This window comes from Diplodia seriata, assembly GCF_021436955.1.
Source record: "Diplodia seriata strain FDS-637 chromosome Unknown scaffold_7, whole genome shotgun sequence".
Lineage (NCBI taxonomy): Eukaryota > Fungi > Ascomycota > Dothideomycetes > Botryosphaeriales > Botryosphaeriaceae > Diplodia > Diplodia seriata.
In genome coordinates, this window is record NW_027117314.1 from 568,938 (window position 1) to 595,488 (window position 26,551).

Consider the following 26,551-nt stretch of genomic DNA (forward strand, 5'->3'; position numbering starts at 1 on the left):
GTTGGAAGAAAGAGTCAAGCGCTTCCTCCATACATAGAATTGTTTCGCAGAAAGGACTCCCCAACGCCAAAGCCACTGTGTTCTTTTCCCTTTTCGTTTCTGTCTTGTGGTTATCATTGTTGATCATCGAGTTGAAGAAGTGCAAATGCCGGAACCTCAAATACCATGCTTGAATATAGGGTGATAGGGAAACCGAGAGCCCGATGAAGTAGGGGAAGGTTCCGGTTCCACCAGGATTGATATGGCGAAATGGATACCTCTGTCGAATTCCTTTGCTGGACTTGATCTAGTCACTGTGACGTCGCTGTCAAAGAATTCGGAGATCATCATTCCTTCTTATACATCTTGGTAGAGCGCTCCATCGAGTCGAGAAGTGATATTTTCACAGCCCAATCGACCTTTGTAGGATACCAGTGGCGTTCGAGTGGTTCCAAGCGGACCTCATCTGCCTTGATCTCCCTCAAGGCATCAAGGAAACGGTAGTCTGTTCGAGTGAGGCACTTCCGTCCGTAGAAACTGAGGTCAATCTCTTTCAATTTGCCGTGCCTAGAGAGCTGGCGGAAGCAGTAGATGATATGTTCGTCACGGACAAAGCGGCGCCCTTCATGATCCAAGTAGGGAGTGCTCGACGGCGATGCGTCAGTGAGCATGATCGAGATCGATCTAAGTAGAGATATGTTGGTAGGGCCAATTGAGTTGAGGAAGACCCTCATGTCCTGGTAGCCAATCTCCCTATCTTGAGAACTCCAGTAGGGAGCGCGGGATCGGGTGTTGCGTATGAACGCAAATTTGTTCTCGGAATAGAGAACGCTGCGTCCCTCGTTGTAGATCTGCTTGCAGGTTCGCAGCAAAGCTCCAGAGCGACTGAAGTTCGTGGGGCGTCCAAAGTCGACATCGTCCTTGGTAACAAACAACAAACGGTAGACCTGGTTTCGAAGTTCCGCTGGAAGATCAGCGAAGGTCTTCTTCGTAGGATCCTCGCGTGTACTAGAACCAAAGCGCTCACGCTGGCGAAGAGATGCCTTGCGAGGAGCCACCGAGATGTTGTTTCCAGTGCTTGGCTTGGACGAATTTACCCGTGTGCTAGGCAGACGCTGGCGCTTGGATGGCGGTTCTGATTGTCCGTGGGCAAGTAAGTCCCGATCGATCTTCAGAACCAGAGGACCACTGAAGCCTTTCGGAACGTTGACTGTTAAGTTGATGGAGCTGGCTTCCTCATCGTCCAGCGGGTGCGGAGTTGGTTCGCGTGAGGGGACGTCTTCCGGATATAGTGGCTGCGTATCGACATCTGGCAATGGTGGTGAAGGAGTCCGCTTCCTCTTGGGGTGCTTTTTCCTGACGCCTTCCTCGTCCTCAGATCCCGACTCACTCTCCAGACCCTCGTCATCGACGACTTCAGTGGTGTCGAGATACGCCGGGTTTAGAGACTTGCGGCCGGCATTGTCGCGAATGGGTCGTCCTGTGCGGGCGTTGTAGCGGATTTGACGGTCATCATCGCCAAGCTCGGGGCTCGGCTTGCGGGCGCTTGCTTTCGGCTTCGGAGGCGCCTTGCGGGCCATGTTGAGAGCGCGTGCCTTTGATGAGCGGTTTGGTGGCGGTGATGGTGCAGAGCAAAGGAAGAGCGGGCGGAAGTTGATTTTTCTCAGGGTCGTCGGCGCGGTGATGTAAGGCGAAGCTCGAGGAAGGAGCGACCCGTACCTACCATTTTCACAGGGTAGTTGAATACAAGACCCGGACCTACATGCGCGAATCTAAAACCAACATCTGCGTCCGGACCTTGTATGCAATTACCCATCCCATGTCGAATTTTTCTGAGGCAGGTGTGGACGGGTTGTTTCTGGTCATCCGCCGTGGATGGAAGGGTGCAAACGAAGGGTCTTAGCAACACGTGCGCTAGACGCACATGCGCATGGAATCAGCTGGTGCCATCGGGTGCGGGTATGCCAGTCCTTGACTAGTAGTCACCACCATATTCACAGGCACATTGCGCGATAGGTGAGGAGTGGGGCGGGTGTTGACTAGCAAATATCACGTGTCTAACTGCTACCTGTCAACAGCACCGACAGCATTGAGAGTTTCCATGCAAAACCGTAGAAGAGCATTCGGGAGATAGAAGTGCATTACCTATATACTGCTGTACAAGCTCTGCATGCTCCGCAGCCCTCATAAAAGCGCCGAAGCCAACAGCTGCGCCTGCTGCCCTCAGAATAGCACCGAAGCCGACAGCTGCGTCTGCTGCCACCTTCGAGCTCTTCGAAAGGCCGCGTTCCCAACCCATCGGCCGCCTTGAAAGCCCAGCAATCGCGTCTGTCCCGCCGAGGGAGGATGCCAACGTCGTCGAAAGGCATGCCATCACACAGGAATCCAATCAGAAAGTTTCAAATTGTTCCTCTAAGGTGGTGAGGTGGGCCCGGAACATCTCAACAGCACCCACGCCGCCGTGCTTGCGCGCGGCGGGTGAGGATGCGCTGCCGTGAAGGCCAGCTCATCATCTTGGATTTAGTTGTGTGATGAAGAAGAAAGGACCGAGATGCGTGGCGCGGCGGCGAGAAAAAGGCTGTCTCGCGTGGGCTTCCTATTGCGGCCTAGCTCCGCGCTTCGCGGCTCCGACGCATCGATCCATCACCTCACCACCGCGCCGAGATCGTCCCAGCTTCTCCACGCACCATTGCTGAGTTCCCCAGGCCGGCAATTATGTCGTCTCTCCGCTACACCTGCCGGGCCTCGCGCGCCCTGCTGGCGACCGCTGCTCGCCGGCCAGTCCTCCAGAGATGCCTGCGGCCTCAAGTGGCCCGCGGCTACGCCGTCTCTTTGGACGACCAGCACAAGGTGCGCCGCCGTCTTTCCGTCGCGCGCGCCAATGAAGCTAATCTGTCCCCAGCTCCTCTCCTCGAACCTTGCCCAAGCCGACCCCGTCGTGTACGATATTGTAGAGAAGGTAATTGCGCCAACGCGCCCTGCCCGCTTATCCGGCACATTGCTAACCGGCCGATGAAACTTGCAGGAGAAACGGCGGCAAAAGCACTTCATTAATCTGATTCCCTCGGAGAACTTCACCTCCCAGGCCGTCCTCGATGCTCTAGGGAGTGTTATGCAGAGTACGCATGTCGAGCCCTCTCGCCGGAGCGAATACTGAGCCGAATTGCAGACAAGTACTCGGAGGGCTACCCGGGTGCGCGTTACTACGGAGGAAACGAGTTCATTGATGAGGCGGAGAGATTATGCCAGCTGCGTGCTCTGCAGGCCTTCGGCTTGAAGGAGAGCGAATGGGGCGTGAATGTCCAGCGTACGTTGCTTGCGACCCTGGTACCTGACATTTGACTCATTCGTTGCAGCGCTCTCCGGCTCGCCCGCCAACCTTTACGCGTACTCCGCCCTCCTCAACGCCCACGACCGTATCATGGGCCTTGATCTGCCCCACGGCGGTCATCTCTCCCACGGCTACCAGACTCCCACTAAGAAGATCTCGGCCATCTCGAAGTACTTTGAGACTCTCCCGTACCGGCTGAACGAAAAGACCGGCCTGATCGACTATGACAAGTTGGAAGAACTGGCTCTCCTTTACCGCCCGAAGATCATCGTTGCCGGCACCTCTGCCTACAGCAGACTGCTTGATTACGAGCGCTTCAGGGCAATTGCTGACAAGGTTGGCGCCTACCTGCTTGCCGATATGGCCCACATTTCTGGCCTTGTTGCGGCTGGTGTTATTCCTTCTCCTTTCAACGACTCGGACGTTGTGACCACCACCACCCACAAGTCGCTCCGTGGACCGCGTGGTGCCATGATCTTCTACCGCAAGGGCACCCGTCGTGTGGACAAGAAGGGCAACGAGGAGAAATGGGACTTGGAGGAGAAGATCAACGCATCGGTCTTCCCCGGCCACCAGGGCGGTCCCCACAACCACACCATTACTGCGCTCGCTGTTGCTCTTCAACAGGCTCAGTCCAGCGAATTCAAGGACTACCAGAGGCAAGTCCTTTCCAACGCCAAGGCCCTGGCCGATCGGCTAGGCAACTCGAAGGACAAGGGTGGCCTTGGCTACAACATCGTCTCTGGAGGTACCGACAACCACTTGGTCCTGATCGACTTGAAGGACCGTGGCGTTGACGGCGCCCGTGTCGAGCGTGTCCTCGAACTGGTCGGAGTTGCCAGCAACAAAAACACGGTTCCGGGCGACAAATCGGCATTGAAGCCTGGCGGTCTCCGTATGGGTACCCCGGCCATGACGACTCGCGGCTTCACTCCCGACGACTTTGTCCGCGTGGCCGACATTGTGCACCGCGCGGTGACGATCACGCAGAAGCTGGACAAGGCGGCCAAGGAAGCAGCGGAGTCCAAGGGCAGGAAGAACCCTGGCAGCGTCAACGCATTCAGGGAACACGTTGGTGAGGGTGAGAATGTGACCGATATCATCCAGCTGAGGAAGGAGGTGGAGGATTGGGTTGGTACTTTCAGCCTTCCCTGGATCAAGAACGGCTCGTGAATGCATATAGCGCAGTAATTGAGAAGCGACGGTAACATTTGGTCAGTAAATACTACTTCATTCATCGATGGGGAGTTGAAGCATGCGACGGGACGTAATAGTCGTGCTTAAAGTCGTACTGCGCGTCCAAGCGCATGCTTCAGCTCCCCATGCTTTTCATGACATGTCTCATGCTTTCGCACGTCACCCTGCTATGCTTAGAGATGCTTACCTAAAGCCTGCTTTAGACTCGTCGCCAATGACTAACACAGCAGCGCGTCAGTCTTGACCGAGATGCCCAAGCATCAGTCTCTTTACGCCAGTGACGGACTACATGCGCTGGGGCAAGCGAGGGGCTGTCAACAATCTCTTGTGGAGCATCTGCAAGGGAAGTGCCACTACTCGACTGGAGTTGGGGCCAATCCGAGGCCGGTTTCCCTTGCGCGCTGACGCAGGGGCCTTCTCGCTGCTGTACAACCTTAACACAACTTCATCTCATCTTTTCTCCTACTCGTTAGAGCCCAAAGCAGGTTAAAATTCAGGCAGGCGGCAGTTGCCCTCATATCACGACCAAACTGTGCTGGGCTACACAAGCAATGGCTGTGGTTAAATTACCAGAAGGAGAGAAAAAAAAAACAACGACCATCCTAGCCCCCGCGTTCTCTGCCGATTGGCACGGGAAAGCTCCCGACTTTCCACTTGCCTGATATGGGTGGGCAACCGATCCTCTCGCCCACTCGCCGATAGGCCGCTACGGCGAGGCTGCCGACCTATCGACAGCCGTCTGCACTGAAGGCTTGGCCAATGACCTTGCTTTCTTATCTTGCCCCGGTAGGCACTCGTGACGGCACCGGGACCGACGGTTCCAAAATGCAAACAAATCTGAATGAAGCACCATTATATGGCAAGACCGAAGGTCTAGACCGCTAACCAAGAACCTATTCAGGAGCAATGCATCTCCAACCATGAACCTTCTAACCACGCATCATCGCGCAGCACCCTAACGCCCCCAGGAATAATAGTCACGCTCTTGGTTCATCCGGCCTTTCTTCGACTTCAACACCATTATTGTTCCTCGCTCCGTTCAGCGGACCTGGCCAGCCTCTTTTTTCTGATGTACGCTGCCGGATCGCGCGACATGTCAACCGCGTCCATTGCCCTCGATACTTCAGCCGCTGGGTCCATGATGGTGGATGATGTGTCATCGCCTTGCTCTTGCGACTCCTGAGCAACCCTCTCGAACGACCATGTCGCAGGACCTTTTGGCTCTGACATGTCGTCCTCGACCGTTGGCGGCTGATGGCAAGTGCTGCGTTGAGCAGGCGCGTGATATGGATGCTGCTCAAGTACCGGAGGGTCGAAGTCGGCGTATGGGCCCTGACTTCCCATTCCCTGGAACGTCTGATCTTGTTCGGAAGAGGTGGAGGCTTCCGGGGTGCTGTGCCCCGACTGAGCAGTCATGCTCTCGCTGCGCTTCGCATCGCCGTAAGGAACAACAACATCCCGTCCTGCCCAATTTCCAGCCGTCTCCCCGCGCCTCACCTCGTCCCTCCCACCCTGCCCACCACCACCATCATCCTCACACCCAGCACCACCACCGCCTCCGCCTCCCCTCCCCTGCTCGTCCCACTGCCCCATCCGCCTCAACACCTCCTCCCGCCACGTCGCCACACTCCGCCTCAACACCTCCCTCTCCTCCCGCTCCTCCGACCTCGCCCGCTGCCCCTCCGCCTCGGCCGCCGACTCGCGCATCGCCCGCACCAGCGCCGCGCGCTCCGCGTCCGCGTACTCGCGCAGGCTGTCCCCCGCCACGCGCCGCACGTCGTCCGCATCGAGCTCCGCGAACTCGCGCGCGCTCTGCTCCGCCGCGCGCCGCACGTCGGCCTCCTCGTCTCGCTCCCGCTCGAGCAGGCTGCGCTCCAGCGCCTCGCGCAGCTGTCTGTTCTCTTCGTTTTCGGTTTCCTCGCCGGCGTCGTTGTCGTTGTCGTTGTCGTTGTTCGTGTTCGCAGGCGTGGGCGAGCCGGAGGAGGGGGGGATCTTGTCACCATCGCCGCCGCCGCCACCGCCGCCGCGCAAGTGACCCATTCTGGGCGAGTGCGTGCCGGAGGAGCTGGAAGTGTCGTCGTCGTGGTGCCTACCGCCGCCGCCGCCTCCGTGAAGAGTACCCGTCACAGCCGAGCGGCACGGGAGCCGGGAAGGCGGCGGAGAGCAGGGGTGGAAGCCCGGCATCGAGGGGTGCGGCGGGCCACGACGACGACGTAAGGCAGTTGTGGGCGCGGGCCGAGGCTCGCGCCTGGATCCGGCCGATGGGCGGCGCTCCACGCGCACGAAGTCTTCCTCCCCTTCGTGATCGCTCAGCTCCGTGCCGGAGCTGTATGGGTTGTCTTGGGGACGGGGATGGCGAAGGTGGTGACGATGATGATTGTGGTGGTGGCGGTCTTCCCGTTCGTCCTCCGCTATGGGCACGAGGGGACCGCGGACTGGGCGTGTCCTACTACTCTGCTGCTGCTGTTGTTGTTGTTCTCGTCGAAACCACATCGGTTCCCATCCGCCATTGCCTGCGTGTTGTACTTCTCCACCATAAACATCGTGGCCGCTGGGGTATCGGTACTCGTCGGGCGACGGTCGCGGTGCGAACGTGTCGATGAGCGGGCGGTCTATGTGCACGCCGGGGACACCGGTGGGTATGGCAGGGCCGGCGTACGGGATCTGCTCGTGCGTGTGTTCGCCCGTGCCGAAGTACGGCGGGTTCACGGGCGCGGGTAGCAGCGATGGCGGGTGCGGTACATACGGCGGTGGGTAGTTTGGAGTCGTTGGCTGCCGGCCGAAGAGGAGGCGCTGGTTGTTGAGGGTGGCAGGGTCGATGTCGTAGGCGTCGTCCTCGTTGTCACCGGCGCCGCTGTCATAGTTGGAGTTGTAAGCGGTGTTGTGAGCGTAGAAGCAGGATTGGCAAGCGGCGCCTGGAAGGTGCTGCTCGTAGAAGCTGTGGCGTGGCGGACCTGGGGCGCAGACTGGCACTCTTAAGAAGTAGGCGCCGTAGCACTGCTCGGTGCGCGTTTGGCGGGTGATGTGCTCAGGCTGGCAGGTGTGGTGAACGACTGTTAGGATTGTGCGGCACATCGTGGTCGTCGTGTTTGGGGAGGAATGGAGGGTTTGGGTGAAAGGGTTGGTAGAGGCTCAGGTCAGTTGGCGACGATGTGGGAAGACTTTTGTGCCTTGGGCGCCAGTGAAGAAGTGGACTTGTTTGTCGGTCGAGGGTGCGTGCGAAGAGGAAGGAACCGGAGCTGAGTGGGGAATTTCGAAGTGAAGATAGAATGGGTTGAAGGTGAAGGACTCTGGGATGCTCGTGTCCGCACATAACTCATGCATAGGCCCATTGGTGATGTATGATCGACACCTGTCACCCAAAGACAACGCTTCAGCTCCGCTGTTGTCTCATACCGGTGCGCTGGCAAGCGGTAGGCGCGACACGCCCTCAAAGTGGCACCCACAGATGATTTGGTGCCATGTCTTTCCGTAAAAATCTTAGAAACGTCAAACGCGGTAACTTTGCGCATCTCGACTACTATTCTGGAGCTCTCGATCTCAACTTATTACCAGGTGCATGCCACAACGGGTTGGCTAAAGTTGCGAAAAATGCACGCGGCGCTCACTCTACGATTTCCTATCTGGTCACGACCCAGGTTCCAAGTTCGGAGCAGGACCAACGACAAAAAAAAAAAAAAAAAAAACACTGAGCGCCGATGTAGAAAACACTCCTCGAGAACCGTCTGGCTTTTTTCTGTTGCGCTTATATGATTGCACCCCAACCTCATCTGGGGCGATGGCTTCGTACACACAACCACCCGACCTGGGTGAGTTGGAATGAGCTCGGCAACTCACCCGGGAAATTGATCCATGTTTGGTAGCTGATTAGATAAGTACCGGGATGCCTCTCACCGGGTTCTCTTTGCATTTTCGCTTAGCTCATGGCGGCTGCTCCCGTTGACGCCACGCTACCTACATACGCATGCAGCAAGGCGACGTCACCACTCCATTGCTGGTCGAGCACTTAGGTTACCATATGTTTAGTACTTCTGCGTAATCAAATGCATCATGCCCAGGCCATATTGACCCACGACCAATGCAAACTCCAAGATCCAGCCATGTAAGCCATTGCCGTACATTCGACCATGTCGACTCAAGCCTCATTACGATCAACCAGAAAGGCCACCGAGTGCATGTCTGGACGAACCGGGTTTCTCGTTTCCCAGAGATTAGGCCCCCAAGATCGACTTGTGGTGGGTGAGAGAAGTTATATTAACGATGTAAGCATTGAACTGAAACAAGGCCGAATAGGCGCAAGAGACGATGGCCAGAAGAAGAATCATTTGCAAAGAGCTCATTCATCAGTGAATCGAAGCAACTGAAACATATACGCAATCGCACCGAGCCATCACCGACAAGGTTGAGATGCGCTGAAGCCACGTACCTCCGTCGTCTATGTATTGCGGAGGTTGCCATGATGTACGCAGGGAAGAACTTGGTTAGATCTCGATCCGGATTCTTCCGTGATAACTGTCAGAGTTCTGATGCTCTTCGCATTAGTACCGGAGCGCTCACAGCAGTGGCAAAAGTCAAATAAGAATATAACTTGGACCACATGAGCCTAGCGCATGACCTTTAATATCGTAAATGAGCGTGTTCTGGGTCCCGACTGGAAAAGCAAGACAGGAGATTGAGGCATGAGGCCGGTTGATGTGATGTAGCAAAAGCAGGAAGCAATCCAAACAAGGCAATCGCAACGTTGATATGAACATAGAGCATCCGTATCATCTGGGCAATGGTTTCACCTTGTCCAATCTTGATGCAACATCAAGCGAGCCGAGCCCGTGGCGTGCCGATACGTACGAAAAGGGGAGGAGAAGCACAAGCTTGTTGAAGAAGCAAAACTTGGGCCAACGAAAGGACTCTGCGTCCGGAGGCGAGACGCCGTTGAGCAATCTACTCGGCGCAGTCAGCAGGACCCTGAGGGCTTCATTCGCCGGGGACGTTGTATGGCCTTGCGCCTTCGGTGCAAAAAAGCACAAGCACAGACTCAGAGCCCAGGCCAAGTGCGCTCTTGATGGTGGAGTCACCGCTCAGCTTGCGCAGGGTTGCAAGTGGAGCGGCGCCGCAAGGCCCACCGGCGACTCCGCCCGCGTGTAGAGTTTGAACGGCCTCATGGCATTCCAAATCCGTTACCATCACACTCGCATCAACGCCGTCACGAAGGACCGGCCAGGCCAGGGAGGAGACAGTCCCGCAGTTCATGCCGCACATGATTGTGTCTGCCGTCTGGATGGGTACAATGGTGCCTGCCTTCAGACTGGTTTGCAGACACCCGGCTGTGGTCGGCTCCGTTGCTATAACGGTTGCCGAAGGCTTCTTGCTCTTGTAGTGCAGAGTAACGGCTTGCGCCCAAGAGCCTACACCTACAGAGGCTATCGCGCACGTCGCAGGGCGACCCGTAAGCTCGATGACCTGGCGGTCAGTCTCTCGGAGCATTGTAAAATAGCCTTCGACTACCCAGGTTGGTATTTCCTCGTAGCCTGGCCATGACGTGTCCATGATCAGGAGACCGTTGCTGTTCTCTGCTTCTTCCTGCGCAGCCCGGATGGACGCGTTGTAGTCGCCCTGCACCTCAGACACCTCGGCACCCTCGCTTCTGATATTGTCGCGCGTGGCCTGGTCCATGTTCCGAGGGACAAAAATGCGAGCCGGCACGTCCAGGTACTTTGCCATGCGGGCAACGGCTCTGCCCCAATTGCCATCGGTGCAGGTGACGAAGCGGACGCCGCTGGCCCGGACGGCATCTCCAAGCTCTTCAAGCGGCACCGTGGGCGGCAGGTTTGCGTGTGCAGCGGCGGCCCGATAAACGGCCCAGGCGGCGCCCAGGATTTTGAAGGCGGGCAGGCCAAAACGGCGCGATTCGTCCTTGATCAGCACGTGGGCGAGTCCAAGCTCGCTGGCGACGTGCGGCAGAGACACAAGCGGCGTTTCACTGTACTCGGGCAGACGGCCATGGAACGCTTCGACCTGGACGGGGCCGGCGGCACCAGGTGATGTCCAGCTGCGCGCGGAGGGGTTCAGGTAGAGCCAATCGGCAGCAGGGGGGCTTTGCAAGGACATGGCTGGTCTTCGTGCCCAAGGAGTCTCGATGCGGGAACGCACAACGGCCGCCGGCCTGCGGGACGCTCTGAGGGGCGGCAAGCTGCGCGTTTTGGAAGCGGCGATCGGCACTCCCCCTTCTCGACGCCCAAACGCCTGTTCTAGCTCGCCCGCTTGGCGAGAGAGGCAGCGAGAGCGGAGATCTCGGGCAGCAGTGCTGCGGGCGGGGATCTCAGCGGGCTGGATTCGGCAGAGCAGCAGTGGTTCGCGCTAGGGGCGATCACGGTGGCGTCAGGAAGAAAGACTTTGGAGGTGACGGCGGAAGGCTTCTCGAAGGCTGCGGCAAGCCTATCGGCGCCGTCGCCTCCACAACTCGGTCCCGGGGTTGGGGCCGGATGCAGCAACTGGGCCGCGTCGCACCCATCGAGCCACGTGCGGCTGCGGGCGACGGGCACAACGGAACTGGTGCGCTGGCAGCGCTCAGCAGTCGCGCAGCTGGAGCTGGAGCTGGTGCTGGTGCTGTGCCGGTGCGAGATGGTTGCGGTGCTGGACGCAGGGAGGGCGCACGGACACGGTGCATGATGCGTCGACTGCGTTTGTAGGCCGGTAGCTTGCAGTGGCAGGCTCTTGCAGCGATTGGGCGAGCGGCGGGCTTGCCGGGATACGGGCAGGCTTCCTCCTCACGGCGGGCTCTCACGGCCAGCAGCCAGCCAGCAACGGCGGCGCACCATTGCCTCGCTGGCTCAACGTCCGCGCATGAACGTCGGCCGGATCTGTCGCGCAGTGCTGCCAGCGTAATTGCTCAATTACCGACTGGGCCAGGGCACGGTTCGTATATCTCATCTCGCGCTGGGCAAGCCACCGAACCACGCTCAACCTGGTCCAGACTTCCTTGACGTCGTCGGCCGTGCTTCTCTCTTCGCTCTCCCTCCTCGACCCTCAGACAACCTTCCGGCGACATGCGCGCCCGCTCAGCTCGTCGATAGCTGTCTCCGCCTCCCTCCGCCTGCTCCAGCATGAATGACGATGGCTACGTCTGCGCCAGCGCAGGACGCCGGCCCGCGGTGGCCGGGCCAACCAGCAGCAGCCCATATCCCAGCAGCGCAGAGGCCTCATAGCGCGAAACAGCGGCCGGCGGACCTCCGAAGGAATAGGCAGAACTCGCTGCAGCGCGCAAAGAACAGCACCGAGCAGCTGCGGATGCGCACCCGCGGCGGCAGCAACAGCACCGTGAGGACCGACGACGGCGCGCAGAGTCGTGCGGGCAGCCGCTTCGCCGTGGGCAACGTCGGCAGCAACGGCATCATCTACCTACGGTAACAACACACCCACCCTGGCCCGAAAGCGCCTCCGAATTTCTCTGCACGAGCGAGGCGCCGCGCCGCGACTCCAGCTAACGCACCAATGTCATCATTTCAGGCCCGTCGCTCGCACAGGCACGCCGCGGACGCGTCCACCGCCCGCGCCCTTCGTCTTCCCGCCCATCACTCCTCCCGACAGCCTTGCGCCCGATGCCCGCGTTCCTCGACGACCCAGCAATGGCTGGCACGACAGCGCTCCCTCTGGATCGCGCACTCCGACTCCAGCACGCACGCCCGCTCGCAGTCCCACCCCGGCGGTGAAGGCGAACGGCGTCACCAAGTCCACGTCGAAGGCCCGCCGCCCCTCGCACCACGCCCGCTCGCACTCGTTCTCCACCATCAATGACCACGCTCGCTCGCAAAGCATCGACTCGAACACGTTCAAGGTCGTCATTGACCGCCCCAAGACGTCGCGCCCGCGGACCGCAGACACGTCGTCGTTCCCCGTTCTCGACGTTCCCATTCCCCACTACCGCCTAGGCAATCCCCGATTCAGCACCCAAGGCACCGCCATCCTGCGCAGCTCCGCCTACACACGCACCTCCGCCACCGACGACTTTCGCTCTTCGCTCTTCTCCAACAAGCTCACCCCGACCCTCGGCACCTTGTTCCCTGCCCCCGGCCCGATGCTGAACCGCAACTCGCAGCGGTACTCCGACATCTCGTCGAGGACACGCTTCTACGACCGACCCATCACGTACATCGAGCCCTCCACCCAGGGCTCGTCGACTCCCTTGACGCCCCTCATTCCCACGGTGCCGATTTCTCCCAAGATTTACGACTCCTTCACGAAGAACGCCGATGAACCCGCCGTCGTTCGATACGCCGCAACTGGCGAAATAATCGCAGCAACTCCGGCTCGGTTGATAGCTCACATCACTTCCCCCAGCTTCCTGGACTACGAACTTTTATCTGATTTCTTTCTAACGTTCCGCTCTTACCTGACCATCGGCGATTTGATAGCCTACTTGATAGCCCGCCTACGATGGGCGGTAGAGCGCTCGGACGACTTTGGACGGATAGTCCGGGTGCGAACATTCGTTGCCCTCCGGCATTGGATTCTGAACTATTTCACCGAGGACTTCATACCTTTCTTGAATCTCCGGGAACACTTCTGCAAGCTTGTCAACGACCTGTACCACGATCTGCAGATGCGCGAGGATGGAGGAGGTGGAGACTTGAAAATCATCGGGGAATTGAAAAAGTGCTGGAGGAGGACTTGTGCGCTCTTCTGGGATGACTTGGAGGCGGTCGGCAGGGATACCCCCGATGAGGATATTCGTCCAGGCGGCCAGGCTGACTTGGAGCCACTCGTTCAACCCGCGAGGCTGTCTGACGTCGCACCAGCGCCACCCGCTCCAGTCGAGACCCATGCTCCGGAGCCAACGACTCCTCCAAGAAAGGCAAATCGATCCGCTCAGCCTCTCCACATGCACTCGATTTCTCCGCCTAGAAGGCCTTCGGACCGGACAAAAAGTTCTCGTCACGTTCCCCAGAGCTCAATCACAATGTCACCGGGAGAGATCCATGACAACAGTACTATACCACTCTCTCCCGCCAGCGAGCTCAGCATGCATGTCATGTCGTGCTCGATCCCACTGAAGTCACTGTACCGCAACGAGAACGCGACAGAGATGCCTCTCTACCCCCATCCTGTACCCGTAGGCTCAGCTACTACCCCGTCCCTTCCGAATTCACACCACCGACGGCCTGTGCTTCATTGCCACAAACGCAGTGGAAGTTTCTCGGACGCTCTAAGAGATCACCGAGCACACTCGTCCATGTCGAGGGGGCGCCCAGAGTCGCAAGACTCGGATGCGAAAGAGCTCGCCCAACAGTTCCCAGGAAGCATAATTAGAGGTGCACTGTTCCAACCGGATTCCCCATACATCAATTTGCGATCGACAGGCGAACTACGGCCGATGAGGTCGCATTTTGATCTTGTTCTTAACATATCCGGCGCGCCCCCTTCAAGTTCGAAACCGAATATGGCAAACCCAGGAATGAAAAAGATACTCGGCAGCGTACGGCGAGCGTTGAGTAGTAGACAGGGTGGTGGATCGCACGGTCAAAATCCCAGCGACACGTCGAATCAGACCACGCAGAGAGACTCGATGAGCACCACAGCGTTTACGCAAACATCTCACGCAGGCGTCCAGAAGAGGCGACAAATTCGGGCAAGACAACAGACTCGTGTGGACCTGCTTGCGCAGCGTGTTGCTGAGAGCTTCAACAAAGCACTTGAGCAGGAGCTAGACAAGGAAAGACAAAACCGGGAAAGTGGAGTGTCCCCTCTTCATCAAAGTCCGGTGCGTCCCGCAAGTATGTCCGCCAGATCGGATGTGCATCCTGTGAGCGATGGCTCTCGGGAGGCTCGTCCTGGGGTCGAGCGAGGTCTCAGCAAGGTCACTATGGGCAGTGGCTCAATTCTCATCTTTGATGATACCGGGGCTCCTCCCCCTCTCCCTCTAGTCATGTCTGGCGCCCTTCCTGCCGACGAGAGCACGACTTCTGCACCATCTATGGCAGCAGCTCCGGAAACTTCCCGCTTCGATGATGCTCTCAGGCAGAGTGGCAACAAGCTGGGAAAAGACAGTTTGGAGGCTACTTCCCGGCGTGGCGAGCCGGTCGTCTCTCTTCCCCCCGTTACCATGCATCCCGACGTTATAATCCAAGCAACGGCGCCGACCCCGACCGTGAACGAAATCTCATTCTACCACGATGAAGTCGACTCCTATGAGACGGAGCCGGTACCCAGCCTACTTGCCAGTCGTCCATCTTTACTCAGGCACTCGAGATCGATGTATCCGGCCTCCACTCTTTCGGGCTCACATTCCTTGCGGAAATTTGCATCGTTTCAGAGCGGAATGACCAGACACAGGCCCGGGTACAGCATTGATTCCAGGTCGTCCGATAACGATCCCTTCCACTTGGAACGTGCACCGGCGCCTGCCCCCGCACGCATGCTCCGCAGGCGTCCTGGTGGGGATCTTCGCGGAGCTGCGAACACGAACGATCTGGGTCCCAACGATCGTCCTCGATCAACTGGTTCAGTGTCTAATTTCGCCCACTCAGTGACGAACTCGGTGGCATATCCTCCTCTGACAGCTGGCTGGAATGATTTATGGAACAACACACCAGATGGTGAAGGTGCTGGAGAATCCGAACGGCGGCCTACTAGCAGGAAATCATTGTCACTCATTGGTACAGACTCTACACAACCGGTGCTTAGGGCCTCCTTTGAGAGAGAAGTCGCACGGCTGGCTGCATTGCCTGATGATGATGACGATGATGGGGGCATCGAGGCTGCCTTGCTGAAGCTTGAAGGCAGATATGAGAAGAAGAGCCCAGATCCGTCACCACAGGCAGCAGAGTTTTATATCCCCAAAGGAGCTCCAGGTCGGTCCATGAAACGAGAGGACTCTCACGGAGGACAGGAGGAAGCCGCGAGAGCTGGGGGGCGCAACATTGGGTCCACTGGAACACATCGGGAGCAAACGGTATCTGGCGCATTCGTGGTGTCGCCGTCGTCTGAGCAGCACACGTCCCCGACTTTCATGCCAGACAGCTCGGTCCCTCAGTCCGAGTACTCTTATTCCAGTGTCCCCCTCCTCGATCGCGGTAACAGCGACATCGTTGCTGTTACACGCCGAAAAATCAACGAACAGTCCGTGGACTCTGCTCGCCCAGCCGCCTTATCACCACAGGCGTGGCGCGCCGCTCAACTGGATCAGGAGCATCCCTCGGCTGGCTCTTCAATAGAGCATATCGAGGAAACAGAAAGCATGCGCAGGATTCCACGTGGTTCAACGTTCCCTAGATCGCCAAAGTCTTCCAAGTCTCCCAACTCGGTGAAAACGCACCAATCTTTCCTTTTGGACCCCGAGGAAGAATTTGATGACATCTCGTCGGATCTTTCGACCAGTGTTCCAAACGACTCCAGGCGCGAGAGCCATGGCGTGAGAAGCTTCTTTGACGATCAGCCTGCGGACCTTGAGTTCGGAGAGGAACTAGTCCCTCGTCCATTGCGCCATCCTCCTACGCCACCGACGAGTGACAATGTCCTGGATAGGACGATTCCGAATAACATGGACTCGACGGTTTTTAACAGGGGTCTTCCAACGCCCGGTCTTACACCCCCTCTGCACGGTCTTCAGACAGTCCCACTTTACCAGAATGGTTTCCATCAAGTGCAGGATTTCCAGGCGAAGCACAATGCCAACAAGTCGGATTCGCAGATCGATACGAGTAAGATAGAGCCGAACGACAGGCCCAGAAAGCAGTCCATTCCGGAGCGGGAACGACACATTCCCTTTGTTCTGGCCTACAACTCTGAGACGCTTGCAGAGCAGCTTACCATTGTCGAGAAGGATGCGCTTGATGAGATCGACTGGAAGGAGCTGATCGAACTGCGCTGGAAGCAATCTTCACCGCAGATCCGTGACTGGGTGGAGTATTTGCGCACTCAAGAACCCCGTGGTGTCGACGTGGTCATTGCTCGCTTCAACATCATGGTCAAATGGGCGGTGTCCGAGTGCGTTCTCACGGAAGATCTGGAGGAGCGCGTGCGTTGCATTGTCAAGTACATCCACATTGCCGACCATGCTCGCCGCCTGCGCAACTACGCCACGATGTACCAGCTCACAGTAGCACTTCTATCGGCTGACTGCGCGCGTCTGACCAAAACCTGGGACCTAGTTCCTGCCGCAGAGCGTACCACTCTCCGGGAACTGGAGAGCTTGGTGCAGCCGGTTAAGAACTTCCACAACCTTCGCCTTGAGATGGAGACGATTAATCTTGATGATGGATGCATCCCGTTCATTGGAATCTATACACGAGACCTGATCTACAACGCGCAGAAGCCAGCAACCGTGGCTGCCGGAGACAACGACAACAGCGAACCGCTTATCAACTTCGAGCGTCACCAGACTTCGGCCACGATTGTGAAGAACCTGCTACGGCTACTGGAGGCTAGCACCCATTACGATCTCAAGCCTAATTCGGACATCATACCCAAGTGTGTCTGGATGGCTGCTCTGACTGATGAGGAGATTTCCGCGAGGAGTCGGCTGTTGGAGTAAAATACCCCGTCTCCATATCCTACAAGTTGGCTGAGAATTTCTCTTCTTTTCTCGTCTTGACTACCACTACATACGCCTCCATGAGCGTTGAGACATTTCCTAATCTGTCAAAAACATACAGACAAAAGTCTGTGGAGTTTTGGGGAATGGAGGACACATTTCGTGTCAGTCCACATATACCGTTATGATTTGACGACCATATACCTCTTGGGGAACTTGCATTTATCCAACGGAGAGAGCATTCTTGTGCATACGGATTGCATATATTTTCTTACTCTCGCTCTCTGCTCCCCTTCTCCTTCCTCCTCCTTACATACCACACCTTATCAGGGCCAAGTAATCCGCTCATCCTGGCCATACACAACCGATAGATGGATGCACACACTCTCACAGCCACTTTGTATCTCCTTTCCGACCTCTATCTTCTTTCATCATCTTAACATTCGCTGTATATACGATTGGATATTTCTTTTTTGAAGAGATTGGATGTATAGGGGGGAAATCTGAACGAGTGAGAATCGGGGTTCGCGATGAATGTGTTTGTTTTTTGTACGAAGGGGAAGGAGTCGGTTGGGAGGTTTGTTTGATATTTCCAGCTCTTCACGGCACGCTTTCAGGCGCGCTCACACCTACACTATCTTGTTTGGGAAATGCTGCGATGGGTATGGATGGATGGTTTTGGGTGGAGGAAATTTGGGCTCGGTGGCGCGAAGTCAGATCTTGGGGTCTTTTTGTACACTTTGTCTCTCTCTTTTTTTGGTTTTTGCTCTTGCTATTGGGTATCTTTCATGGGAGGCATGGGGCGGCGACTCACTTCGTGTAATGCGTTTCTTGTTTTGGGCTTTGCGAGCAAGCGTGGTTGGGGGCTTACTTTTTGTTTGTGGTCCTGGGATTTGGGTACCTAACTTGTGAATTCCACCGTTCATCTGATTCGAAATGTTCATGCTTCACATGCTTATGAATGATGATGACGCTTTGCGTTGCAATTGACCAAATGCATGAGGAGAGTAGACTTCTGTTGTGAAAGCACGTCCCATTGTTTTATATGTATTCAATATGTGTATGCGGATAGGCTCGCTGCTAGAGCGAGGATCATCATAAAGAGACACTCGTGTTTTCTCACTTCCAACTACTTTGTTGCGCTGTCAAAACATCTCTTCCATCCCCCATCTTTCTCAAGGCCAACGGGACTAAACACATGGCTGAGTTCACCTCGCCTTCATGCCCAAGCCGTTCCTGACTTTGTCCTCCTGGCGCACGACGTGCAGCGGGACGGCCTTGCCGATGCCGAAGAGCACAAAGGCAGCCCACTTCCAGCGGAAGGGGTTGACGACGATGGTGAAGACGAACCAGTAGACGAGCTCGGAGTAGGTGAAGAAGTCGAAGGCGCCGGTGGGGGCACGAGACTTGATCCAGCGGGTCATATCGATCCAGCGCTTCATCCAACGCTCCTGAGGGCGGGTGAGGGGGTCGACGAGGTACATGAGCAGGAAGCGCGTATAGATGCCGATATGGTAGTTGCCAACGGAGCCGATGGCGTTGACGTAGGTGCAGTTGTTGGCGCAGATGTCGACGTGGGAGGGCGGGAAGACCTGCAGGTACCAGTTCGGCGGGTCATACGGCTCATCGAAGCACTCCTCGGGGAGGAAGGAGAGCGACGGCCGCTGGAAGCCTGTCGCTAGAATGCACATGTCGGCTTCGATCAGCTTCTCGCGGCCCGGCCCGCCCTTAGGCGTGCCTTGCGACCGGTGGTTGAAGCGGATGCCGTTCTCTTCGAAGCCGATGATGTCGCCGCGAAGCCAGTCGGCCTTGCCGGAACGGACGAGGTCGAGAACTTCGTCGTTCACCATGGGAGTCTCCTCGAAGACACCTTTGCTGCCCTTAGGAGGGGACAAGTCTTTGAGGTCGCGGTAGAACAGGAGACGGAGCAGACTTTCGGGTATCCAGGAGAACATGGTTTCCTGACCGAAGATGTTGAAGGCCAGGAGGATGTCGATGATAGGGTTGCGGGGAATAATCCATTTTTCGGACTGTACTACAAGTCAGCACTGCTGTTCATGGCAAGCTTTGATCTCTGGCGTGCACTCACCCTAGCAAGCACATGCGTCTTTTCGGCCTCTTCGCTAGCGACAAATTCCAAGGCCTCAACAGCGCTTGCACCTCCGCCGATGACCAGGACTTTCTTGCCTTTGGCTTGCTTGCCATCCAGGTCGGAAGAGTGGTAGATCTCTCCCTTGAACTTCTCCTGGCCGGGGATGTGGGGCACCTTGGGATCTCCGCAAGTTCCGACGGCGGCAATGACGCCGTCAAAGCGGCCGTTGGACGTGTCGTTGATGACCCAGCGGCCATTGTTGTCTTTGTAAACCTTGTCGACATGGGCGTTGAATTTGGTCCGCTTCTCCAGGCCGTAGGTCTCCCAAAGCTCGGTGATCTGGCTGACAATCTGTTGACGGTCGGGGTATCCGCCGCGCCACTTGACGGAGGGATGGAAGCGGTACATGATGCTGTGGATTTGCAGGCCCGAGGTGTTGTTCACTTTCTGAGGGCCGATCAGTCGAAAGTCAAGATTGGGGCAAGCATGGGCGAGCGTACACTCCATATTCCACCGAGGGCCTTGCGGTCTCCGGCTTCAAAGATGGTGCAATCGAAACCATGGCCAACGCAGTGGGATGCCGCAGAGACACCAGTCAGACCAGCGCCAATGATGGCAATCTTAGGCCTGCTAAGGTCTGCGTTGGGCGGCGGGGGCGTCGGCGAGAGGATCTTGTCAAGCACCCATTGCATGAGCTGGTAAACAAAGATGATGGGATTGTGTATGAAATACGAGAGAAGGCTTTGGAGATCCATTGTGCAAAGCAATTGAGGGAATTGCAGTGGTAGCGGGACCGAGCCAAGCTTTTGAGGAGGAGCGGAGGCTTTGAGCTTGGGGCTTAAGCTGCCGACCCGGTTTGGAAATTGCTGAAAGACGCAAGCGCCTGCGTCGCGATGACGTAGGGTTCAGGCGTCTGAGCGTCGGTCTTTGCATGTGAAAGGGTGAGGTGCGGCAGCCTGTCCACACGCTGAGCAGAGCAAGAAGCAGCAAACAATGGGACACGCGCGCAATTGGGCGACAAAGACGGCTTTCCTGTCCTTGTCTGCCCTTGAGCGCAGCCAGCATGGAGTCGGCATTGCTCCAAAATGATCAAGACGGACTGTGGGCGGGGCGCGGCCGGGGCCACTGGCGGGTGGCCGATGATCGACGGGCCGGCGACGCCAGAGCGGGCGCGCGTCAGATTCGCCGCAAATCGTGAGCCTCCGCTTCGACACCCCGGCACCACCACCAACCCCCAGTTCGAAGCTTTTCTGCACGACGCTGACGGGGACCCCGTCGAGGGATTTCTTTCCCTCTTTGCGCAGAATCCGCACCTTACCCTTGGCCGCGACGTGCTCCGTTCCGTCTTCACCAGCGTCTGGGAGGCCACCGCGCCCGACCATCCCTACGACTGGACCCTGCCTGCCCGCCTGCGCGACGACTTCTTCAAGAGCGTCCTGTTCCTTGAGACTGGCCAAGAACTCGACCCAACCTGCATCAGCATGGCCATCACCCCTACCGTCGACCAATTCCTCGCCGAGATCGCCGCGATTCTGCAGGCTAAGAATGGCGCGAAGCTGCAAGACTACCTGGTGTTCGAGCCAACCGGCGGCTCATACCCACCATTATACACGCAGATGATTCTCGAAATTAGGGGGGCTTTTCCGAAGGGCACGGATGATGCGCTGGAGGAAAAGTGCAACCGCGCTCTGCCCGGCTTGCAGGAGCTCGACGACGGCTCTTCGTGGTCAGCCTTTGTCCGCTTCATCGCCCAATACTTTGCCTTCCTGAGAGATCTCGACGTGGAAAACCTGTCAACGAAACAATTGGAAGCATACAACCTGCTGGCAGAACTAGCTGCGTAAGCCCGCAGCGCCTTCCGCAGGCCTGGCGAGTTGCTAACCAAGACCTCACAGAAAATGTAACAGCGCGTTAGCTCACCCGTCCATGGGAATTGTCATCCTACCGACCGTCATAGCCTGCGCTCGAATGCTTGCTTCGCTTGCAATCATTCTCGACAAGCGCCCGGACCTCATAGTTGATGTTCAACCGCAAGGGGGTGACGACGGAGGTGAGAAGCAGACGCTGGGTGAGAAGGCCGTGGAGATTATAAGGAATGCGTTCGTTACCTGCTTGAATGACCGAACAGGTAACTTGTCTGGTGTTCGCGATGGCAGGCCCGATGGGAAGAGGGTAGGCATCTACAAGCTTGCCAATCTCTGCCTTAAGATTCTGTTCCAGGGCAGTAAATCTCGGAGCGCAGACACCATCTTCACCAACATCGACAACGCTTCCCCTCCTTTGGCAATCTTCCCCTGGCCAGAGCGAGTAACGTATCTGTATTACCTGGGGCGCTTCCACTTTTCTAACAACCACTTTTACCGCGCTCAGCTGGCTCTTCAGTCCGCATACGACCAGTGCAATCAGGAGCGCCTCAACCAGCGACGCTTAATCCTCATCTACCTGGTCGCATCCAACATAATACTTGGACGCTTTCCCTCGCAACACCTATTCCAGCAGCCGGAAGCTGTCGGCCTCCGGGAAAGGTTTGGGCCTATATGCCGAGCAATCGTAAAGGGAGACCTTGCCAGATTCCGGACGCTGTTGGACGTTGAGAAGGGCGAGCACATCGAATGGTTCCTCTTCCACCGCATATTGTTCCAGTTGCGCAACCGCTGCGAAGTCTTGGTTTGGCGCTCTTTGGTACGCCGGACGTTCCTTATCAGCGGTGATCAGGGAGACCCAACGTCAAGAAAAGCACCCACGCTTGCTCTGCAGGATCTTGTCGTGTTGGCGCAGTTCTTGGAGAAAAAGGCCTTGTCCCCAGAAGCGGCAATGTACCGTGGGCCGGCCCAGAGGCATCCCAATTGGGCGTTCTTCACGATGGAACCGTCGAAGAACCAACTCTATATGGATCCAGACTTCGAGGGCGCGGATGAGGTCGGGCCTGAGTTTGTGGCGCCGGATATGGACGAGATCGAGAGTATCGTAGCGGCGCTGATCGATCAAGGTTTTTTGGGAGGCTTCATCTCGCACAGGCAGTTGCGCTTTGCCATCACAGGCGCAAAGCGAAAGGGTGCATTGGCTGCGGGATTCCCCAAGCCATGGCAGGTGATCAAGGCGAAGTTCAGCAACGAGGTGCCTGGTTGGAAGGCAGATGCACCGACGGCGCGGGCGGGTGGGGCATTCAGTGCGGGGAGGGTCATCAATTTGAGCGGCGCAAGGCCAGTGGGTGCGGCAGGGGCATAGCTGTTGGGATGCGATCAAGAGAAGGTTACAGAGAGTCGGAAGATACCCCACATAGCGCTTGACAGATCAAAAGAAGCAAGTTCGTCCGTCATCAAGCCGCAAATGGAACAATGGACAACGTCACGCCAGAGCAGCAGAGCGATGATGCGGCTGCAGGTAAACACGATGAGCAGCTTCTGGCCCCGCTAAAACCACATGCCAAGCCGGGGTAGGCGATCGAAGAGCAGCCGTGCCGGGGCCCTAGCTGATCTTACGCAAGTCCCGCAATCCGATTGAATCGATGTCGCAAGTGAGGGGCTTGCAGCGCCGCAATCGACCAAAGAAGAAAGGGGCCGCCGGCTGTTGTGGGCACCCGCTGACGGCGAGTCTGGTATGCACATGTAGGTGACGTCAGTATATTCGCGCCACGACTATTCAAAGGCCGGCGCCGCAGCGCTGTGAAGGCTACCCCTCCATCGAACCAATTCCTCGCTCTCACTGTAAGTGACCCTGCTCCTTTACGAAAATGTCTGCTCCAATGATGATCCGCTTCGACGCCATTGTCCTGCGGCAGGCGCGGTCGAAGCTGTTTCCGAAACTGGCAATTTGTAAAGCAGCAGCGCTCACATCACGTCACAGCAGCACTACACTTCCCCGCACCCCAATTGCACAAGCACCTCACCTCTCAGCATCCATCCAGAGCACCACCTCAGCCAAAATGTCGACCTTCAGTAATGCGGACACCGGCAGCAAGACCGCCGACCCCTATGTCGCCAAGAACCTGCAGGAGCCTGATCTCAAGACCAAGGTCACGGATCTGATCAACTTCGCCGACAAGCAGAAGTTCTGCATGATGACTACTGTCACGCACAGCGGACTGCTGGCAAGCAGGTGCATGGCCTTGGCCGGCAAAGTATGTGATGGCCCCATTCCAGCCTGCTCTCCCCTTGCCTCGAAATGATGCGCGTGCTGACAGGGATCATAGGAGGCGAACGGTCTCGACCTGCTGTTCCACACGAACACAGAGTCGGGCAAGACGGACGACCTGAAGGACGACTCACACATCAACATCTCGTTCCTGTCGTCAGCAGGCGAGTGGGCGTCCATCAGCGGCAAGGCGAACATCGAGACAGACCGCGCTGAAGTCAAGAAGTACTACTCGGTTGGTCTGAAGGCGTGGCTCGGCGACCTTGGAGACGGCACCCACGACGGTGGCCCCGAAGACCCGCGCATCGGCATCATCCGGGTCAAGACGGTGACAGCCCAGTACGCCATCTCCAGCAAGACGTCGGTCGGCCAGTTCGTGGAATTCGCGAAGGGAGTCGCCACAGGCGAGTCGCCGGCGATCAACAAGATCAGAAAGCTTGACGAGTCGGAGGTGCAGCAGTGTAAGTTGGCTCCTGGCGTGATGAAGGAGCATTGTGGCTGACATGGACCAGGGCGCACGAGTCCGCAGTAACGGCGAGAGGCGGAAAGGCCCGTAGGACGGAGTGGACATGGCGACAAGGGGTAATATTGACAGGCGTGGAGGGACTATGGACTTGTAATACTACCTTGGCATGGTCATGAGCAATGAACATCCTTCTGCTTTGTGTCGGAGACGATGACTACGTTTGCTCGGTGCCAACGCGTAACGGATGGTTGGCCGGGGTCGTTTCGAAGTTTTATGAACTGGCCGAGGCGCAGAGCGCACGCGCTCCCAGCCCAGGCTCACGTGCTCGTTCGGGGCATCCACAGATCCTTCGTCCTGTTGTTGTGGCGGCCATTCCCCCCGGGCGGGCAAGCTTGCGCAGGGGAGCTATAGCCACTCACCTCATGCTATCGAACAAAGTTGTTTCGGGTTGACTGCAAGTGCGGGCAAGGCTGAGCGGTGGTCGAGAGCGCTGCGAGCGCGCTCCTGCTCGCGGCCACAGCTCCGCTGGCCGGCATCCGCGGCTCGAGCACAGCGCCCACGCCGATCTTTTTTGATTGCATCGGGCTGGAGCGCGCATCATCGGCCGCCACTGGCCGCGCGAGCAGGAGGCACGGCTGCAATGACGGCTAAACAGCCAATTGCGCAGGGCAGAAGCGGTGCGGGCGGCGGCTGCGGGCGGCCATTTATAGCACGGCACCTCGTGGCGCGGCAGCAGTGTGCCTATCGCAGAGAGCAGCGATGTGCAGACCCGCGACTGCCATCCCCGAGCGGCGGGCAGGCTCGCGACCGGGGCTGGTGGGTGCGCGCCAATCAGACGGGCGCTGTCCCTGGCGACCTCATTTCCAACCCCGGCGCCGCTTGGCCATAGCACGACCGCCTCCGCGCCCCGACCCCCATTACCACCGCGCCGCCCATCTCACGCGGTGCGCCCTCTTTCCTTCTTCTTCACCACCGTCGCCAAGCCTCGCGACCGTACGGTGCTTCCGCTCTCTTCGCCTCCGCGTGCGACCCGGCAGTCGACGTCCTTCTTTTATCGTCGGCAGGCCCTCACATTCCCTCCCCACGCTCCTGCGCCTCACCTGCGCCCAAGCGCTGCGTCGCCCCAGCATTCCGCTGCCACAACAGTCTGGACGACCTCGCATCCCTTCATTCCGACCCAGCCCACTGCATCTCTGCAGAAATACCCCGCCGCACGCAATCCCTGTCGCTTTCCGTCTCCGCAAAACGACCTTCGAGCCGGCCCGCGTGCTCGTCGCAGATAGAATATCTAAAACGCTAGACCACCGCAAGGATGCCCGCCCACCACTTCCACGCGCGCCATCCTCACCCCCAGCTGGACCACTCCAACATGGAATTGGACGAGCGCGCCGCCATGCCCGAGCCCGAGGCCAACCCCGACCTCAAGACGGTCATCTCCGTCGTCTACTACACGGCGCCCAAGACTTTCGACGGCCCCGCCATTTGGGTCACCGACACCGACTCGGCCAGCCAAGCGTCCGCGACTGAGGAGTCCGTTAACGTTGCAGCGAACAGCGCCGAAGCCACCAAGACCAGCAGTGACGACGATGCAACCAGCACTAAGCCAACCGCCAAGAGCACTGGCACTACGCTTGCTACCCAGACCATCAAGGCGTCGGCCTCCAAGACCACTGAGGATTCGTCCAGCTCGGATTCGTCCAGCTCTGGCTCGTCGCAGCTCACCTCTACTGCCGGCGTGTCTAGCTCGGCCTCAATTAAGATCTCGCAGGCCACTGCTTCCATCTCCTCTGTTGCCGCTGCCGCTGCTAGCGCCTCCAGCACCTCTTCGTCGAGTTCATCCTCTGACAGCGGCGTGTCTAGCGGTGCCAAGGCTGGCATGGCTTTTGCAGTCATTTGCTTCATCGCACTTGTCGCCTTCCTGGTATTCTTCTGGAGAAAGAGGCAGCAGGACAAGAAGAAGGTTGAGCAGGCTGCTATGAACGAGAAGTATGATGAGAAGAGTGTTTCTCCGCAGGCCAGCAATCCCTTCAATGATCCTCCTATCTCATTCCCCGTGGCGGCTTTGAAGAACGAGAGCAGGAACAGCGTCAGCTCTGAAAGGCCTGGTACTTCTGCGTCCCGTGCGCCCAGTGTCAAGGCCGTAAAGACCCCCGGCAACGCTCCCCGTCTGAGCCTGCGCCCGATGAGTCAGTTCAAGCCGATCTCCAAGGGTGAGGGTGATATCCTGGACACGCCTGTTGGTGTCAGCCCTTGGGAAAAGCGTGGTGCTGCCAACGCTGCCAACGATCCCACCAATCCTTTCGGAAACCATGCCGAGGTCGATACTGCCACTGCTCGCGACGCTGTTGAACTCGGCCCTGAACTTGGCACCCCTACGACTCCTCTCACCCCGGCTCTCGAGTTCCCCTTCCCGGTCAAGGTCGCGCCCACGTCTGCTCCTACTTCGGCTCCCACGTCTGCTCCCACCTCTGCTCCCACCTCTGCCCCGCCCCCGGCTCTTCGTTCAGTCATTCCGAAACATATCAGCACTGCTTCTAACATGACTGGTTCGACTGCGGTCGGTGGCGCCCAGAGCCCTAACCCTTTCGCTGACAAGGATGTTCCGCTGTCACCTGGTCCCGCTCCTACCGGCGCTCTCCCGGCTGCTCCTGGTGCCAATGGTAAAGCCTACGCTGTGCACCGTTGCCATATGGACTTCACGCCGTCCATGGCCGACGAACTCGGTGTCAAGAACGGTCAATTGGTCAGGATCATGCACGAGTACGATGATGGATGGGTGAGTTTCCCCGACTAGGACGAGTTGCTACACATATTGATTTTGAACTT

General features: G+C 57.7%; 10 protein-coding genes across 10 annotated transcripts; 6 read left to right on the forward strand and 4 right to left on the reverse strand.

Annotated features, from left to right (window-relative positions):
* Window positions 1-326: 326 nt before the first annotated feature.
* SLS55_006939 (uncharacterized protein) lies at window positions 327-1,559 on the reverse strand (the record flags this gene model as incomplete). The annotated part of the gene is made up of 1 exon (XM_066778368.1): window positions 327-1,559. One exon carries the CDS (start codon window positions 1,557-1,559, stop codon window positions 327-329), a length of 1,233 nt encoding a protein of 410 aa, XP_066630805.1.
* A 1,301-nt stretch (window positions 1,560-2,860) lies between these two features.
* Window positions 2,861-4,483, forward strand: CBS2 (Cytochrome B translational activator protein cbs2; the record flags this gene model as incomplete). The annotated part of the gene is made up of 4 exons (XM_066778369.1): window positions 2,861-2,938; window positions 3,005-3,098; window positions 3,149-3,286; window positions 3,336-4,483. The coding sequence occupies 4 exons, from the start codon at window positions 2,861-2,863 to the stop codon at window positions 4,481-4,483; spliced, it is 1,458 nt and encodes a 485-aa protein (XP_066630806.1).
* Window positions 4,484-5,527: 1,044 nt separating this feature from the next.
* SLS55_006941 (uncharacterized protein) lies at window positions 5,528-7,582 on the reverse strand (the record flags this gene model as incomplete). Its single annotated transcript, XM_066778370.1, has 2 exons — window positions 5,528-6,572; window positions 7,074-7,582. The coding sequence occupies 2 exons, from the start codon at window positions 7,580-7,582 to the stop codon at window positions 5,528-5,530; spliced, it is 1,554 nt and encodes a 517-aa protein (XP_066630807.1).
* A 1,896-nt stretch (window positions 7,583-9,478) lies between these two features.
* On the reverse strand, window positions 9,479-10,612 carry SLS55_006942 (uncharacterized protein; the record flags this gene model as incomplete). Its single annotated transcript, XM_066778371.1, has 1 exon — window positions 9,479-10,612. The coding sequence occupies one exon, from the start codon at window positions 10,610-10,612 to the stop codon at window positions 9,479-9,481; it is 1,134 nt and encodes a 377-aa protein (XP_066630808.1).
* Window positions 10,613-12,102: 1,490 nt separating this feature from the next.
* On the forward strand, window positions 12,103-17,033 carry LTE1 (Guanine nucleotide exchange factor lte1; the record flags this gene model as incomplete). Its single annotated transcript, XM_066778372.1, has 2 exons — window positions 12,103-12,110; window positions 12,197-17,033. The coding sequence occupies 2 exons, from the start codon at window positions 12,103-12,105 to the stop codon at window positions 17,031-17,033; spliced, it is 4,845 nt and encodes a 1,614-aa protein (XP_066630809.1).
* A 1,208-nt stretch (window positions 17,034-18,241) lies between these two features.
* Window positions 18,242-19,880, reverse strand: SLS55_006944 (uncharacterized protein; the record flags this gene model as incomplete). Its single annotated transcript, XM_066778373.1, has 3 exons — window positions 18,242-19,063; window positions 19,123-19,572; window positions 19,626-19,880. 3 exons carry the CDS (start codon window positions 19,878-19,880, stop codon window positions 18,242-18,244), a joined length of 1,527 nt encoding a protein of 508 aa, XP_066630810.1.
* A 330-nt stretch (window positions 19,881-20,210) lies between these two features.
* On the forward strand, window positions 20,211-20,969 carry SLS55_006945 (uncharacterized protein; the record flags this gene model as incomplete). The annotated part of the gene is made up of 1 exon (XM_066778374.1): window positions 20,211-20,969. The coding sequence occupies one exon, from the start codon at window positions 20,211-20,213 to the stop codon at window positions 20,967-20,969; it is 759 nt and encodes a 252-aa protein (XP_066630811.1).
* Window positions 20,970-21,051: 82 nt separating this feature from the next.
* Window positions 21,052-22,565, forward strand: SLS55_006946 (uncharacterized protein; the record flags this gene model as incomplete). Its single annotated transcript, XM_066778375.1, has 2 exons — window positions 21,052-22,242; window positions 22,419-22,565. The coding sequence occupies 2 exons, from the start codon at window positions 21,052-21,054 to the stop codon at window positions 22,563-22,565; spliced, it is 1,338 nt and encodes a 445-aa protein (XP_066630812.1).
* A 485-nt stretch (window positions 22,566-23,050) lies between these two features.
* On the forward strand, window positions 23,051-23,761 carry BLI3 (BLI-3 blue-light-inducible Bli-3 protein; the record flags this gene model as incomplete). Its single annotated transcript, XM_066778376.1, has 2 exons — window positions 23,051-23,245; window positions 23,318-23,761. The coding sequence occupies 2 exons, from the start codon at window positions 23,051-23,053 to the stop codon at window positions 23,759-23,761; spliced, it is 639 nt and encodes a 212-aa protein (XP_066630813.1).
* Window positions 23,762-25,094: 1,333 nt separating this feature from the next.
* On the forward strand, window positions 25,095-26,519 carry SLS55_006948 (uncharacterized protein; the record flags this gene model as incomplete). The annotated part of the gene is made up of 1 exon (XM_066778377.1): window positions 25,095-26,519. The coding sequence occupies one exon, from the start codon at window positions 25,095-25,097 to the stop codon at window positions 26,517-26,519; it is 1,425 nt and encodes a 474-aa protein (XP_066630814.1).
* Between the last annotated feature and the right edge of the window lie 32 nt (window positions 26,520-26,551).